At 52.7% G+C, this 17,006-nt stretch overlaps 1 protein-coding gene across 8 annotated transcripts in view; it reads left to right on the top strand.

Annotated features, from left to right (window-relative positions):
- SPTB (spectrin beta, erythrocytic) overlaps window positions 1-17,006 on the top strand; it is a 136,507-nt gene that overhangs the window by 68,323 nt on the left and 51,178 nt on the right. For all 8 annotated transcript variants that reach the window (XM_037899293.2, XM_037899292.2, XM_037899289.2 and 5 more), the window contains 5 exons: window positions 343-1,213; window positions 1,758-1,895; window positions 7,107-7,863; window positions 9,496-9,698; window positions 9,880-9,970. In XM_037899293.2, coding sequence (XP_037755221.1) covers window positions 343-1,213; window positions 1,758-1,895; window positions 7,107-7,863; window positions 9,496-9,698; window positions 9,880-9,970 — 2,060 coding nt within the window. The remainder of the gene's footprint in view (window positions 1-342; window positions 1,214-1,757; window positions 1,896-7,106; window positions 7,864-9,495; window positions 9,699-9,879; window positions 9,971-17,006) is intronic.

Below are 17,006 nucleotides of genomic sequence, written 5' to 3'. Positions count from 1 at the left end.
GGTCAGTAACACTGCTGAAGCCGGCTGCCACCACTCCACCACCCTGGCCCCCCGCTATGGGCAGGGCAGGCACGGGTCGCCACATGTACCTCTCCCAGCGCTGAGAATGGCCCCTCCCCACTGCTGTGTAGTCACAGCCTCAGTCTCTCTGGCCCCCGCTGTGACATGGGGATGACAATTGGTAGGGAGGGGTGGCTGTCTGTGCCTGACCTCGAGAGAGCTCTGCCCCGCCCGGGCGGCAGGAGGGACGGGATGGCTGTTGAGATCTAGAGAAGAGGCCTCCTCAGTGATGGATTTTCATTCTTTAAAGCTGCCTGCAATTCTGTCCCCTCCCCTGCGCAGGCTATCGGCCGTGCGACCCCCAGGTGATCCGGAGCCGCGTCAGCCACCTGCAGCTGTGCCACCAGGAGCTGCTGGCGATGGCTGCCGAGAGGAAGGCTCGCCTGGAGCAGTCCAAGCGCCTGTGGAAGTTCTTCTGGGAGCTGGACGAGGCGGAGAGCTGGATCAAAGAGAAGGAGCAAATCTATTCCTCCTTGGATTACGGGAAAGACCTGACCAGCCTCCTCATCCTGCAGCGGAAGCACAAGGCCTTTGAGGACGAGCTGCAGGGCCTAGGCGCCCGCCTGCGTCAAACCATCCAGGATGGGGGAGACATGGTGGCCCAGAAGCACTTCGGCTCCTCCAGGATCCAAGGCAGGACGGAGGAGGTGAAGGCGCTGTGGGCTCAGCTCCAGGAGCTGGCCTCATTCCGCAAGAAGAACCTGCAGGATGCCGAGAGCTTCTTCCAGTTCCAGGTGGACGCGGATGACCTGAAGGCCTGGCTGCAGGATGCCCATCGCCTGGTGTCCAGCGACGAGGTGGGCCACGATGAGTCCTCCACGCAGGCCCTGGTCAGAAAGCACCGAGACCTCCTGGATGAGGTGGCGGACAACAAGAGAGTGATGGACAGCCTGAGCCAGCAGGCCCAGAGCTTCCCGGCCGAGCTGCGGGGCGCCCCGGAGTTCCAAAACCGGCTGCAGGCCATCCAGGCCCTCTACGCCGAGGTGGTGTCCCTGGCTGAGCTGCGCAGGCAGAAGCTGCAGGATGCCCTGGACCTCTACACGATCTTCAGCGAGACGGACGCCTGCGAGCTCTGGATGAGTGAGAAGGAGAAGTGGCTGGAGCAGATGGAGATCCCAGACACGCTAGAGGACTTGGACGTAGTGCAGCACAGGTACCTGGGCTACCACCATCGGGGACAGCCAGGTACCCCCTCCCTCTGCCCCCCGACCCTAATCCCGACCCTGACCTAGCTAGATACATGTAGGACCTGGTTGTGAAGCACAGATGGTCCCTTCAGGGGCAGCCTCTCTTTATTCCAGCGCGTCATGCTTTGCCCCTTCCGGCAGTGCCCAGGGTTTGGAAGGGGGTGTGTGGCTCCTAGCCCCCTTGGCTCCCTTCTTTCTGTGCTCAGCAGCGGGCACGGAGCCTTGCTTTGTGTTCTACGGCCCCAGCCCCATTCCTAGCCCACCCCAGCTCTGCTCACGAACATTGCATGTCATCGTCAGCGTTAGCGCGGCTGCTCCATCTGTCGGTGCTGGCGCAGGGCTCTGGGCACTTTGCCCAGGGTGCATGTGGCACCAGAGGGACGGCAGCGGAGAATGCCTTGTGCCCTGGGCCTGTGCCCCGCTCAGCCAGGGAGGGGGCCTTAGGCACAGCTGCTGCGGAGTTGGGCAGTCCCGGCGCTGCCCTGCGAATTGCTGCCTGTGTGATTGCAGGTTTGACATCCTGGATCGGGAGATGAGCACCCCAGCCTCCCAGATTGACGGCATCAACCGCGCAGCCACCAGCCTCGTCGAGAGTGGGCACCCGCGCAGCGGCCGCATCAGGCAGTGCCAGGAGCGTCTGAACACCAGGTACCGCCCCACCCCTCTGCTGCCCAGAGAGCGGTACTGCCAGAGTAGAGAGCCACACTAGCTGTGTCCCAGGCCTGCCTGTCTGGGACACGGCTGTCTGGATGCTTTACAGTGATCCTATCCCCGGGAGCTGCATATTCAGTGTGTGCTCATGCTAAAACCACCGTGGGCGTCCCATCCTGATGCTGGCTGCATTAACCCTTTGCTAGGATCCCCAGGACCAAAGAAGATATATTAGAATCGGAAAAGGTACAGAGAAGGGGGGAGGGGAATGATGAGGGGTCTGGAACAGTTTCCAGAGGAGGAGAGATTAAAAAGACGGGGACTTTTGTTAAAGAGACAACTAAGGGAGGTCTATAAAATCATGACTGGTGTGGGGAAAGTGAATAAGGAAGTGTTATTTACCTCTTCACGTAACACAAGAACTAGAGGTCACCCAATGAAATTAATAGGCAGCAGGTTTAAAACAAACAAAAGGAAATATTTCTTCACACAACACACGATCAACCTGTGGAACTCCTTGCCAGGGGATGTTGTGAAGGCCAAAAGTATAACAGGGTTAAAAAAAGAATGAGAGAAGTTCGTGGAGGATAGGTCCATCAATGGCTATTAGCCAAAGTGGTCAGGGATGCTACCTTATGCTCTGAGTGTCCGTAGCCTCTGACTGCCAGTCAGTGGGACTGGACAACAGTGGATGGATCCCTTGCAATATAACCCCATATAAATCTATGGTGGGCCCACATCTTGAATACTGTGTGTGACGGGTTGGACCCCCCCAATCTGTGATGACACCTGATGTGCTGGGGTCCCACTGGTTCCACCCATTCCACCAGCCTGGGTTTCCTCACCCTTCCCTAGCTGTGCCAGGCCCTCAAGCCTTCTCCAGCACACACACACAGGTAGGGACACACCCAGCTGCAAATGGACGCAGAGACACTGAGATCAGCTCTGTGTGGGAGGAATCGGCTCGGGGATTTACCCAGCACTCATGTGCACACCCCCTCTGGGGAGTAAACCCAAAATAATATTGTCTTGTGCTGTATAGAAAAATCTGCCCTCTGCCTCAATGTGGAAAGAGATATGCACAGCTTCTTCTCCCCCTCCCCCCCATATGAATTGCACAAACTGAGTTATGTTATAAATAAGAAATAAGTTTATTATTAACTACAAAATGTAAATTTTAAGTGATTATAAGGGATAGCAAACAGAACAAAGCAGATTACTGAGCAAGTAAGCTTAATACACTAAAGAAACAGGTTACACATAGTAATTTCTCACCCTAAATGTTGTTTAGGCAGGTTGGTAGAGTTCCTGCAGCTCAGAGTTCCAGTTATGTCTCTTTACGGGCTAGACCCCTGTTCTCAGCCTGGACTCACCCCTGCCTTTCCCTTCAGGTGTGTCAAGGTTCCTTCCTCACTCTGAACTCTAGGGTACAGATGTGGGGACCTGCATGAAAGACCCCCTAAGCTTATTTTTATCAGCTTAGATTAAAAGCTGCCACCAACAAAGTGTTACACAAAGAACAGGGGAAGTGCCCACTTGGAAACGTCTTCCCCCCAAAATATCCCCTCAAACACTGCACCCCCTTTCCTGGGGAAGGCTTGATAAAAATCCTCACCAATTTGCGTAGGTGAACACAGACCCAAACCCTTGGATCTTAAGAACAATGAAAAGCAATCAGGTTCTTAAAAGAAGAATTTTAATTAAAGAAAAAGTAAAAGAATCACCTCTGTAAAATCAGGATGGTAAATACCTTACAGGGTAATCAGATTCAAAACATAGAGAATCCCTCTAGGCAAAACCCTTAAGTTACAAAAAGACACAAAAACAGGAATATACATTCCATTCAGCACAACTTATTTATCAGCCATTTAAACAAAACAGAATCTAACGCATATCTAACTAGATTGCTTACTAACTCTTTACAGGAGTTCTGACCTGCATTCCTGCTCTTGTCCTGGCAAAAACATCACACAGACAGAGAGACCCTTTGTTCCCCCCCAAGCTTTGAAAATATCTTGTCTACTCATTCGTCATTTTGGTCAGGTGCCAGCGAGGTTATCTTAGCTTCTTAACCCTTTACAGGTGAAAGGGTTTTTCCTCTGGCCAGGAGGGATTTGAAGGTGTTTACCCTTCCCTTTATATTTATGACAAGGTGTTTTTAGCCGTCTTCCTTCCTGGGCAGACAGTGGAGGAGAGTCCTAAATGCCTTCTTCCCAGCCTTAAATAGGCGGGAAGCCTTTGTTTCCAGAGGAAAAGTACCAGCAGTGTCCAGGTGTACCAGGTGACATTATCACATGACCTTGCAGGGTCAGGGCACCCATGAGATAAGGTTTATTTGCAAGGTCCACAGGAAGGAACTCCTGGGAAGCTGGGGGATCCACATCTTTGAAGACTCATTGTCTTTTCCTAATGGCCCATTAAGGCTGATTGCTTACTATCTGGTGGGCGTTTCTCAACCACATACCCACACAGTTGTAATGGTTACATAGACAGTATTCCTAACTTTGGATATAGAAATGATACATGCATACAAATTGGATAAACACATTCAGAAAATCATAACCTTTTCAATTATACCTCCCATGACTCACCTTGCATAAAACATATCTTAGTTATGCCATATTAATATCATTACAATATTTCTATGAAGAATATGGGGTGTAACGTCACACTGTGTGCAGATGTGGTCACCCCATCTGAAAAAAGTTATACTGGAATTGGAAAAGGTTCAGAAAAGGGCAATTATTTTTGAAAAAATTGAAATTGAAATAATTTAAGAAAAATTATTAGGGGTATGGAACGGCTTCCGTATGAGGACAGATTAATAAGATTGTGATTTTTCAACTTGGAAAAGAGATGACTAAGGGAGGAGACTGGTGTGGGGAAAGTAAATAAGGAAGAGTTAATTACTCCTTCTCATAACACAAGAATTAGGGGTCACCAAATGAAATTAATAGGCAGCAGGTTTAAAACAAACAAAAAGAAGTATTTCTTCACACAATGCACAGTCAACCTGTGGAACTCCTTGCCAGAGGATGTTGTGAAGGCCAAGATTATAACAGGGTTCAAAAAAGAACTAGATAATTTCATGGAGGATAGGTCCATCAATAGCTATTAGCCAGGATGGGCAGGGATGGTGTCCCTAGCCTCTGTTTGCCAGAAGCTGGGAAGAGCAACAGGGGATGGATCACTTGATCATTACCTGTTCTGTTCATTCCCTCTAAAGCACTTGACATTGGCCACTGTTGGAAGACAGAGTACTGGGCTAGATGGACCATTGGTCTGATCCAGTGTGACCATTCTTATGTGTAAACTTTATATTTATATGATGCTCTCAATGCCCAGCACCAGAGAGAGACACCGCTCAGAGGCTGCTTTCATGTGACACCAACAGAGTTTCTGATTTTAAATAATAATCTCCCTTCTTGAGAATCCAAATGTTTCCAGTTCCTGACACAGCCAGCCCCAGGCAAGAGAGGGGTCAGGGAACATTTTCAAACCCTCATTTCCAGAAGTGACTTAGGAGCTTCAATCTCGCTGAAGCCGGCGGGACCTAGTCACTTCTGAAAGCTGTCCCCAGCCTGACCTACGCTTGCAGAACTCTTACAGCCCAAGGGGCGTGATTCCCAGCACACCGCCCGGTCAAACAGGGCCTGGGCACATAGAGTTCAGAGCCAGAAGTGACCATTTGATCGCCAGCTCTGACCTCCTGCACAGCATAGGCCGGAGAATTTCATCCCGTTGCCCCTGTATTGACTCCAGTCACTGGTGTCTGGCTAACATGTCTTCTTAAAAGGCCTCCAGTCTGATATGAAGACATCAGCGATGGAGAATCCACCCCTTCCCTTGGGAGTTTGTTCCCATGGGTAACCACCCTCCCTGGTGAACATCGGTGCCTTATTTCTAATTAGAATCTGTCTTGCTTTAACTACCAGCCACGGGTTTTTCTACCTTCCTCCACTAGATTAAATACAGAATACCTTTCTGTGTCACTCAGCGCCAGCGTTTACAACAGCTGCATGAGCTCAGACTTTGTGACATTTTCCTGTGTGCTCACAAACTCTGATCCGCACAACTCACTGAGGTCAGAACCCGGTCTGAGCAACGGCAGAGCTGCTGCAGTGCAAATGCCTCGTCCTCCAGGGGCACTTGGCTCACCAGGACCCGCCCAGTGCTGGCACATTTCGATTAGAGAGGCAACTCGTCCAGTATTAAGTCGAACAGGCCTCTTTTTGAAAGGTTTGTCCCCCTTTCGGAACTGGGACAAGACCGGACGTGGCTTTGTCTGGTATTGGATGGGGGAGTGCCATTCTGTCCCCTCTGGCTCTTAAAAATGGCCTCCCTGTGCGGTGTGAGCTCGCGTGCACCATCACGCCAGCAGGGGTGGCTCACTCCGTTCCCATAGGTACTGAAACATCTAGCATTCCGGGAACGTGTGAGTGGCCACCTTCATCTCGATATGAGCCGTGTGCTTTGCATGGGGCCGAGCCCGGTGACTGATGCAGATGAAGGACGACATGTGTAATAACCCAGAGTTGATTTGGGGCAGGACAGTGTATCTCAGCGAGCCCCGCCTCCATTTTCCTGGCTCTTAGCAGACAACCAACCATCCGGATATTGATGCCTCTGTTTTTGAGAGCCCAACCTGAGAAGGGACTGAAGTGATTTCACAAAGGGCTGAACTCTCCCACTCTGCAAATCAGCCCTTTTCAGGGTTCTCCATTTCAGCCCTGTCTTCTCCCTCAACTCCCCCAGCTCAGGATCCCCACAGGCTGAGAGGAAGGGCAGGAAGGCCTTGGAGGCATGGCCAGCTGGGATGGGGTGGGTGGCTGCCAGACTCTCTGTCAGGGTCTGGCATTGCCCTTTCAAATCAGGAGCGTGGGTGGCCTGGCTTCATAGCAGCCTGTGGGTGGGTACCCCTGCAATCCCTGGCCATGCTTTCTTCCCAGCCAGCACTGCCCCACTTTGGGGACAGCCCTGGCCCAGCAGAGTAAGGTTGGGGAGTCTCTGGGGCTGGTGCCATCCCTGCCAAGACTGCCAACGCACACCCAGTACGAATCGAGTTCCTACAGAGTCTGGGTTTGCAGACACTGACTGCTCCAGCCGGAGAGCGTCTGAATCCCTTCTCTCCCTGTCTCTGCTCCTTGGCGCTCTCACAGAGGGCGGGGCTCACTCGTGAACCAGGGGCTTCTGCTGTGTTCTCTGCAGGTGGCATGTCTTCCAGGAGAAGGTGGGGCAGCGGCGGAAAGCGGTGGACCTGGCGCTGAGCCTGCACAATTACTGCATGGACTGCGAGGAGACCCGCAAATGGATCTTGGACAAAACCAAAGTGATCAAATCCACCCAGGACATGAGCAGAGACCTAGCGGGCATGATCGCCATCCAGAGGAAGCTGTACGGCATTGAACGTGACTTGGCCGCCATCCAGACCCGGCTGGGGGTGCTGCAGGAGGAGGCCCAGCGGCTGGCCAAGGAGCTCCCTGACCTGGCCTCCGACATCTACAGCCGGCTGACCGCCATCAGTGGCCTCTGGCAGGAGCTGCAGAGGACGCTGCAGAGTCAGGAGGCCTCGCTCGGGGAGGCCAGCAAGCTGCAGAAGTTCCTGCAAGACCTGGATGACTTCCAGGCCTGGCTGTTTAAGGCGCAGCAGGCCGTGGCTTCGGAAGAGGTGCCCAGCTCCCTGGCCGAGGCGGAGCAGTGCCGGCAGGAGCATGCCGCCATCAAGGAGGACATCGACCGGCACGAGGGTGACTACCATAGCATCAAGGAGACGGGGGAAAGGGTGACACACGGGCAAATGGACCCAGAGTATCTGCAGCTGCAGCAACGGCTGCAGGGCATGGAGATGGGCTGGAGCGCCCTGTGCAAGATGTGGGACAGCCGGGGGAAGTTCCTTGCCCAGTGCCTGGGCTTCCAGGAGTTCCTCAAGGATGCCAAGCAAGCCGAAGCCATCCTGAGCAATCAGGTAGGGAAGTGGCTGCATCTGTCTGTTATGATGATGATGATGTGCATCACTGTCCCAATGCACTGGGAGCCCGCTGCCCTGCAGAGCTCACTGAATAGACAGAAGGGGAAAATGAGGCACAGAAGGAGGATGGGACTTGCCCAAGGGTAGATGGTGGAGCCGGGAGTGGAAGCCAGGTCTCCCGAGTCCCTAGCCACTAGGCCCTGCTGCTTCTGAATTGCCACTCGGGCTTCCTTGCACTAGGCTACCAAGTGAGGTGGTGTTTATAATTGTTCCATCATATTTAATAGACTTGATCTGTGAAGATCAAACCTCACTTCCCCTCTGCTGATGTAACCCAGGCCTGCTGGGCGTGGTGTTCCGTCCCCCTCTAGCGGCACCGAGCCCACCCAGAGATTGGTGAGTCTGCTACAGCCTTACCTAAGAGCCACGTGGCTTTTAGCTCAGGCAGTAGAGGCTCATGCACTAAGCTTCAGAGGTCCCAGGTTTGATCCCAGCGACCGGGGTCTGTCTGTGTTACACAGAGCCCCAAGGGAGCAATGTTCTCTGCGTCAGCTGGTTGGCAGAGTTCAAAGGGCCCGTCAGATCTACATAGCCCAGCCCGTTCAGTCACGCCCTGTACGGAGGAGCCCGATGACTTGGTTTGGCTAATCGGGGATTCTGAGACAAGTAAGCCCTGGTGAGGTGGAATGGCCCAGTGGTTAGGACACAGGTCTGGGGATCGGGAGACCTGGTTTCAATTCTTTGTTCTCTCCCAGATTCCCCACGCAGCCTGGGGTACCTCCCTTAGACTTAGACCTTTAAAGGTATTGTGCCCAGCTGGTTTAGGAGCCTGTCTCATCTTCAAAAGGGAATTAGGCACTTAGGAGTCTAAATTCAGTGCAGTAGCACCTCAGTACCTTTAACAATCTGGGCCTTAGCTGCTCTGTGCCCCATTCCCATCTGTACAAGAGGGATAATTGCCCTAGGGCACAGAGGGGGGTTGAGGATAAACACGGTAAAGGCTGGGAGGTGCCAAGGCACAATGGCGCTGGGGCACAGATGAAGACCCGAGGTAGAATGCTGCATCACCTGTGTCCCAAGGCAATACCCTTCTGCACTGATACAATAGCAGAGACCGCTTGATTTCATGGCCCGTTCTGATCACCTCCCCTGCAGAGATCCCAGCACACTGGTAAGCATTGTGCTGTGATTCGGGCACACAGTGACTCCATCCTTGGGGTAACTCCCTAGGCTGCACCACTAGGGATGATTTTGGCCTATTGCCTCCTTCCCCAGCCCGCTTTTGCCTGGCAGGAAAGCTCAGTGGCAGATGCTCCCATGCTACTGGTCCGTTTGCATACATCAGGCCAGTGCAAAAAGCCCTGAGCCGTGCCCTGGAGAGTTACACGTAGATCAAGAGCACCACGGACACCCTACCCAGCCGCTAGAGCAAGGAATGGCTGGAGATGGCTAGGCCCAGCACCCTGCATTCTCAGCATGCTAGTGTTAGTCTTGTCTATGCAGCGGCCTTCCTGGAACACAGCATGTCCCAGGCGTGGCTGGAGCTGCGTGGGGAGGGGGGAAGGGTGGGTGCTACAGACCCTGCTAAATCACATCTCCCCCCCGCCCCCGACCCACCCTCCATTCCAGGAGTACACCCTGGCTCACATGGAGCCCCCGAACACCTTGGAAGCATCGGAAGCTACCCTGCGGAAATACGAGGATTTCCTGGCCACCATGGAGGCCAACAAGGAGAAAATAACGGAGCCGGTGGAACGTGGCGAGAAGCTGGTGGTGGACAGGAATATTTACGCCGACAAAATTAATGAAAAGGCCCAGCTCATACAAGAGAGGTAAACTGAACCGCATCCTATCAGCAAGGGGGCCCCCGGGAACGCTAGCCGCTAGCTATGCTGTCCAATCCCACCGCTGGCAGATAGCTGTCTCCCCAGTGGTAGCGGTCTGATAGTGGGTGTCAAACGAGATAAGCTGCTGCAGCAATGATCAGCCTCCTTGTCCCTCTCTCCTTTCCAGGGCCAGGACGAATGTGGCTAAATCAAAGGAAGTGCTGGTTCTGCTGAAGGACAATCACGACCTGCAGAGCTTCTTGCAAAACTGCCAGGAGGTAGGTTGCTGGGCAAGCCCTTACTGCTGGCCAGGAGAGATGTTCTCCTGGTCCATGACACTCCCTGCTTCCCCTGGGCGCGACAGTCAGGATTAGAGCTGGGCGGGAAAACCTCGAGGGAGCCTCTTCCCACTGTTTCAGCCCGAGTCAAAACACTTCGCGACATCACATTGCTTTTGCCAGAATTTCATTTTGGAGAAAAACCGGGGCGGGGCAGAGTTCCGAAATGTCCTACTGAGTCATTGTCACAACGAAACGTTTCGCCTACTTTCCATGACGTCCTGTTTTGATTTTTTGTTGCTGTGCATTATCTTTTATATTCCTGTCACCCTTCTGCCAGGAGGGATCGGAAGCGATAACGTCTGGGGCCAATATCTAGGGGTTCCTCTTAACGTGACCAAACCAAGCCATTTCGAGCCCCTGCCCAGGAATCTGGGAAAACTAACCACCACCCTCCGGGCACCTCTAAGAAGCAAACCTTCCCCACTCACAAGCACTGAGTCCGTGTAACCACCGAATATTTTTTTTTAAGGGAGAGGAAACACAGCATTATTTTGGGAAAACACCACATCGAAAAGAAAAACATTCACTCCACAGCAGTGGTCCCCAAACTAGGGGGGCACAGAGGAATGTTGGGGTGGGGGCCCGCTGCAGGGCTGGGCCAGCCCCCAAGTGGCGGGGGGGGGGAGGGAGCAACCAGCTCCACCCTTGCCTTGCTCCTCCTGCAACCCCATTTAGCCTCCAGTCCTGCTCCACCTCCAGGCCTGGGAAGGGGCTCTGGGCTGAGGCAGGGGGTTGGGCTGTGGGAGGAGGTACGGGTTCTGGGCTCAGGGTGTGGGTTCTGGGGTGGGGCCAGAAACAAGGGGTTCAGGTTTTGGGAGGGGGCTCCGGGCTGGGGCATGGGGTTTGGGGGGGTGTGGGGGTGAGGGCTCCGGCTGGGGGTGCAGGTTCTGATGTGGGGCCAGGGATGAGGGATTTGGGATGTAGGAGGGGGCTCTGGGCTGGGGGGGTGGAGCTGAGGGGTTTGGAATATGGGAGGGGGCTCCAGGCTGAGACAGGGGGTTAGAGTGTGGGAGGAGGTACGGGCTCTGGGATGAAGGTGTGGGTTCTGGGGTGGGGCCAGAAATGAAGGGTTCAGGGTGTGGGAGGGGACTCCAGGCTGGGGCAGGGGGTTGGGGTCGGGGGCTGAGGGCTCCAGCTGAGGGTGCAGACTCTGGGGTGGGGCTGGGGATGAGAAGTTTGGGGTGTAGGAGGGTGCTCCGGGCTGGGACTGAGGGGTTTGGAGGGTGGGAGGGGGCTCAGGGCTGGGGCAGAGGGTTGGGGTGCATAGGGGAGAGTTAGGGCTCCAGCTGGGGGTGCGGGCTCTGGGGTGGGGCTGGGGATGAGGGGTTTGGGGTGCAGGAGGGTGCTCCGGGCTGGAATAGAGGGGTTCGGAGGGCGGGAGCGGGATCCGGGCTGGGGCTGAGGCAGGGGGTTGGGGCCCAGGAGGGGGTCAGGGGTGCAGGCTCCGGGTGCGCTTACCTCAAGCAACTCCCGTAAGCAGCGGCATGTCTCCTCTCTGGCTCCTACGCGGAAGCACGGCCCGGTGACTCGGTGGGCTGCCCTGTCCGCAGGCGCCAACCACGCAGCTCCCATTGGCCATGGTTCCTGGCCAACAGGAGCTTGTTATGCTTATAAGAAGCAAACGGGATCTTTTTTCTAGGGGAAAAGGCAATATGCCGCGTTTATTGGAGATACAACAATTAGCATATGCATTCAATCACACACACACACACACATACTGTCCCGCCAGCTGATGTTTTAGTTACCAGTCTGGAGCAACCTAGTGGCCAGTTAGGTTGATCGCGGGTAGAGAGGAGCCAGGTTCTGTCGGTCGCGACACAATGCTCCAGGGAAGTCTTGGCAGGACAAACCCAAAATTTCATGGCAAAGCCCCGTTTATATTGTGATTTTCCTTCCTTGGGACCAATGAGTTTTGCACCATCATGCTGTAATCATTCCTTTCTGCGTTCAGAAAGGGTGGCTGGCAGAATATGGTCAAATCATATCATACATCAATACATTTAATACATGCTACATTATTATTCTTTATCCTTCATTCTGAATTATATAAAATACAACCATAAAATCCTAGTACTACAAGCTGCGGGGGCAGCGCTTGGGGCAGGGGCAGTGTGCGGAAGCTCCTGGCTGCCCCTACACGTAGGAGCTGGAGGAGGGACATGCCAGCTGCTTCCCAGGAGCCGTGCGGTGTGGAGGCTAGCAGAGAGCCTGGCAGCCCTGCTGTACGGTGCTGCCAACCGGACAATCAACGGTCCGGTCGGTAGTGCCGACAGGAGCCTCCAGGATCCCTTTTCGACCGGGTGTTCCAGTCGAATACTGGACACCTGGTCACCTTACCTCTGCCCTTATTCCCTCTCCATCCGCAGACCAGCTCCGCCTCTAGCCCCGGCTCCTCCCCCTTCCCCAGTTCTGCCCCCAATTCCACCTTCAGCCCAAGCTCCACTGTGGAGTTGCAGTAATGGGGGTTGGGGGGCACAGACAGCTTCTGTTACAGGTAAGGGGAGGTCGTGACTGGAAAAGGGTGTACACCACTGCCCCGCAGTATCTTGGACAATAGCCTTTTGCCTCAGTTTCCCACCTTGTGGTGTGAAAGTCCAGCAGAGGAACATCGCTTTAACATACCACTCCCCCTTAACCCTCCGCTCCACCCCACTCATGGCCTGTTGTCAGAGGTCAGTGGAGTCCCAGAGTGTAGGGCTGCGCTGCGGGCGGGGGGATTACCACAGCCCTGGGGGTGGTTCGGCGAGTGATGCCTCCACCAGCGGCTTTGCTGCCACTGTCTCTGCTGTGCTGCGTCCTTGGTCTGGTCTGGTCCTACAGTGCCACGGCCGCCTAGCCCAGCTATCACAGGCTTTGTTCCTGCTGCTGCCTCTCTTACCGCGCTGCCATAAGCTGCAACGCCATGTGCTGAGACTCCACCACCGAACCCAGCTCTTGGTGACTTCACTGGGTATTGGGGAACCCCACTGCCCAACCCTCTCCTCCGTGTTGACTTCCATGAGAGCATTTTCTCCTCTCTAGGTCTAAGGCTCATCCCCCCCTAACCCCGACCAGCTTATCATTGATTTCAGCTCTGTTGATTACTGAGCAGAGAGAATATTGAGTCTGATCAGCTCTGTCTTTAATTACTGGAGGGGGAAGCCAAATGACGTCTAGGACTCTTTACATGGAGCCTACCCCGCCAAGTAGCAACATTTGTCCCTGTCTTGGTCTTTCACTAGGATTTACTTCACTACCCCATGCTTTGAGAGTGATGGTGACTGCCTCCATTGGGGCATATTAAGTACAGTTCTGCTGCCTTTTATTAATCTAATAAGGATAACAACATTTAATTACCCTTCATCCAGGACTTAAGTGAACTTTAACCTAAAACAGCCAAAAAGTATCATGTTAGCAAATTCGGTCTGTGTGTTGCTCAACTTGGCAAAGGAGGTGTGTCTATGCAAATGCAGCCTGCTCCTGGAGGTTTCTTCCTCCAGTTCATCAATAGGTGGCAGAAGAGAGCTCATCCAGACCCCAGCTTATGTTCTATCTCATATATTCTCATGTAAAATGAAGGCAAAATCAAAACAAAATGTTTGAATTGCTGGAAATAGGGTATTTGGTGTGGGGGGGTTGGCTGAGAATTTTGAAATTGACAGGTTTGGTTCCTAATCAGAACAAAGCCAAATGCCAGCATCACCTTGGTGAAACACAATGTCCGTCCTCTGCACAGCTCTGTTCAGAACATTGCTTTGGCTGCTCATCGGGGAAGGTTTGCACCATGGATGAGCAGGGATGGACTCTCCCTTCATTTGAGCAGGCTTCACAAAGATTTCATTTGAACCATGGGAATTTACTGCCATTTCCATTGTTTCCAAACAAATCCCTGGAGGTGGGAATTCTAACTCTAATCTTCTCATTTCAGTCTCTTTTGCCCCTTTTATTCTTATTAGACACAAGAAAGGCAGATCTATGTAAGGAAGAGGAAGCTGTCCATTTCCTTCTGAGCAGTTTAATGTGGATCTTAGGGCTTTAGAATTATTCCTGACAAGACCTAGCTTGTGTCTGTGACCCTGTCTCAGGCTCACTGCAGTCTCAGGCAGCGTTGCTGCATTGGTCACACTTGGGGCAGCTCTCCCCGCACAGAGCGATGAGCTCAGGCTCTCTACAAATGCAGGCAGATGTCATTGCATCAGTCACACTTGGATCACATTTTCAAGGTTTTCTTCACAACCATAATAGCTAGAGACTGACTTTTAAGGAAAGCTGAGACTCTGGAGAACAATAAAGAACTCTGTTCACACCCCTCGTCTAGTCCTCCCGCCCCTCAATGGGCTACACCTCACCCTGTGGCAAACAGTGGTCTAAACCCTGTTGAACTACCCCCACATAATCTACAATATGATCATAGAATCATAGAATATCAGGGTTGGAAGGGACCTCAGGAGGTCATCTAGTCCAACCCCCTGCTCAAAGCAGGACCAATCCCCGACTAAATCATCCCAGCCAGGGCTTTGTCAAGCCTGACCTTAAAAACTTCCAAGGAAGGAGATTCTACCACCTCCCTAGGTAACGCATTCCAGTGTTTCACCACCCTCCTAGTGAAAAAGTTTTTCCTAATATCCAACCTAAACCTCCCCCACTGCAACTTGAGACCATTACTCCTTGTCCTGTCCTCTTCTACCACTGAGAATAGTCTAGAACCATCCTCTCTGGAACCACCTCTCAGGTAGTTGAAAGCAGCTATCAAATCCCCCCTCATTCTTCTCTTCCGCAGACTAAACAATCCCAGTTCCCTCAGCCTCTCCTCATAAGTCATGTGTTCCAGACCCCTAATCATTTTTGTTGCCCTTCGCTGGACTCTCTCCAATTTATCCACGTCCTTCTTGTAGTGTGGGGCCCAAAACTGGGCACAGTACTCCAGATGAGGCCTCACCAATGTCGAATAGAGGGGAACGATCACGTCCCTCGATCTGCTGGCTATGCCCCTACTTATACATCCCAAAATGCCATTGGCCTTCTTGGCAACAAGGGCACACTGCTGACTCATATCCAGCTTCTCGTCCACTGTCACCCCTAGGTCCTTTTCCGCAGAACTGCTGCCTAGCCATTCGGTCCCTAGTCTGTAGCTGTGCATTGGGTTCTTCCGTCCTAAGTGCAGGACCCTGCACTTATCCTTATTGAACCTCATCAGGTTTCTTTTGGCCCAATCCTCCAATTTGTCTAGGTCCCTCTGTATCCTATCCCTGCCCTCCAGCGTATCTACCACTCCTCCCAGTTTAGTATCATCCGCAAATTTGCTGAGAGTGCAATCCACACCATCCTCCAGATCATTTATGAAGATATTGAACAAAACCGGCCCCAGGACCGACCCTTGGGGCACTCCACTTGACACCGGCTGCCAACTAGACATGGAGCCATTGATCACTACCCGTTGAGCCCGACAATCTAGCCAACTTTCTACCCACCTTATAGTGCATTCATCCAGCCCATACTTCTTTAACTTGCTGACAAGAATACTGTGGGAGACCGTGTCAAAAGCTTTGCTAAAGTCAAGAAACAATACATCCACTGCTTTCCCTTCATCCACAGAACCAGTAATCTCATCATAGAAGGCGATTAGATTAGTCAGGCATGACCTTCCCTTGGTGAATCCATGCTGACTGTTCCTGATCACTTTCCTCTCGTGTAAGTGCTTCAGGATTGATTCCTTGAGGACCTGCTCCATGATTTTTCCGGGGACTGAGGTGAGGCTGACTGGCCTGTAGTTCCCAGGATCCTCCTTCTTCCCTTTTTTAAAGATTGGCACTACATTAGCCTTTTTCCAGTCATCCGGGACTTCCCCCGTTCGCCATGAGTTTTCAAAGATAATGGCCAATGGCTCTGCAATCACATCCGCCAATTCCTTTAGCACTCTCGGATGCAACTCGTCCGGCCCCATGGACTTGTGCACGTCCAGCTTTTCTAAATAGTCCCTAACCACCTCTTTCTCCACAGAGGGCTGGCCATCTACTCCCCATGTTGCGATGCCCAGCGCAGCAGTCTGGGAGCTGTCCTTGTTAGTGAAGACAGAGGCAAAAAAGGCATTGAGCACATTAGCTTTTTCCACATCCTCTGTCACTAGGTTGCCTCCCTCATTCAGTAAGGGGCCCACACTTTCCTTGGCTTTCTTCTTGTTGCCAACATACCTGAAGAAACCCTTCTTGTTACTCTTGACATCTCTTGCTAGCTGCAGCTCCAGGTGCGATTTGGCCCTCCTGATTTCATTCCTACATGCCCGAGCAATATTTTTATACTCTTCCTTGGTCATATGTCCAACCTTCCACTTCTTGTAAGCTTCTTTTTTATGTTTAAGATCCGCTAGGATTTCACCATTAAGCCAAGCTGGTCGCCTGCCATATTTACTATTCTTTCGACTCATCGGGATGGTTTGTCCCTGTAACCTCAACAGGGATTCCTTGAAATACAGCCAGCTCTCCTGGACTCCTTTCCCCTTCATGTTAGTCCCCCAGGGGATCCTACCCATCCGCTCCCTGAGGGAGTCAAAGTCTGCTTTCCTGAAGTCCAGGGTCCCTATCCTGCTGCTTACCTTTCTGCCCTGTGTCAGGATCCTGAACTCAACCAACTCATGGTCACTGCCTCCCAGATTCCCATCCACTTTTGCTTCCCCCACTAATTCTTTCCTGTTTGTGAGCAGCAGGTCAAGAAAAGCTCCCCCCCAGTTGGCTCGTCTAGCACTTGCACCAGGAAATTGTCCCCTACGCTTTCCAAAAACTTCCTGGATTGTCTATGCACCGCTGTATTGCTCTCCCAGCAAATATCAGGAAAATTAAAGTCACCCATGAGAACCAGGGCGTGCGATCTAGTAGCTTCTGCGAGTTGCCAGAAGAAAGCCTCATCCACCTCATCCCCCTGGTCCGGTGGTCTATAGCAGACTCCCACCACTACATCACTCTTGTTACTCACACTTCTAAACTTAATCCAGAGACAC

The sequence above is a fragment of the Chelonia mydas genome, chromosome 6 (assembly GCF_015237465.2).
Source record: "Chelonia mydas isolate rCheMyd1 chromosome 6, rCheMyd1.pri.v2, whole genome shotgun sequence".
In the NCBI taxonomy this organism is placed as follows: domain Eukaryota; kingdom Metazoa; phylum Chordata; order Testudines; family Cheloniidae; genus Chelonia; species Chelonia mydas.
Note: the sequence above shows the minus strand (reverse complement) of the source record. Positions and strands in the feature narration are given on the sequence as shown.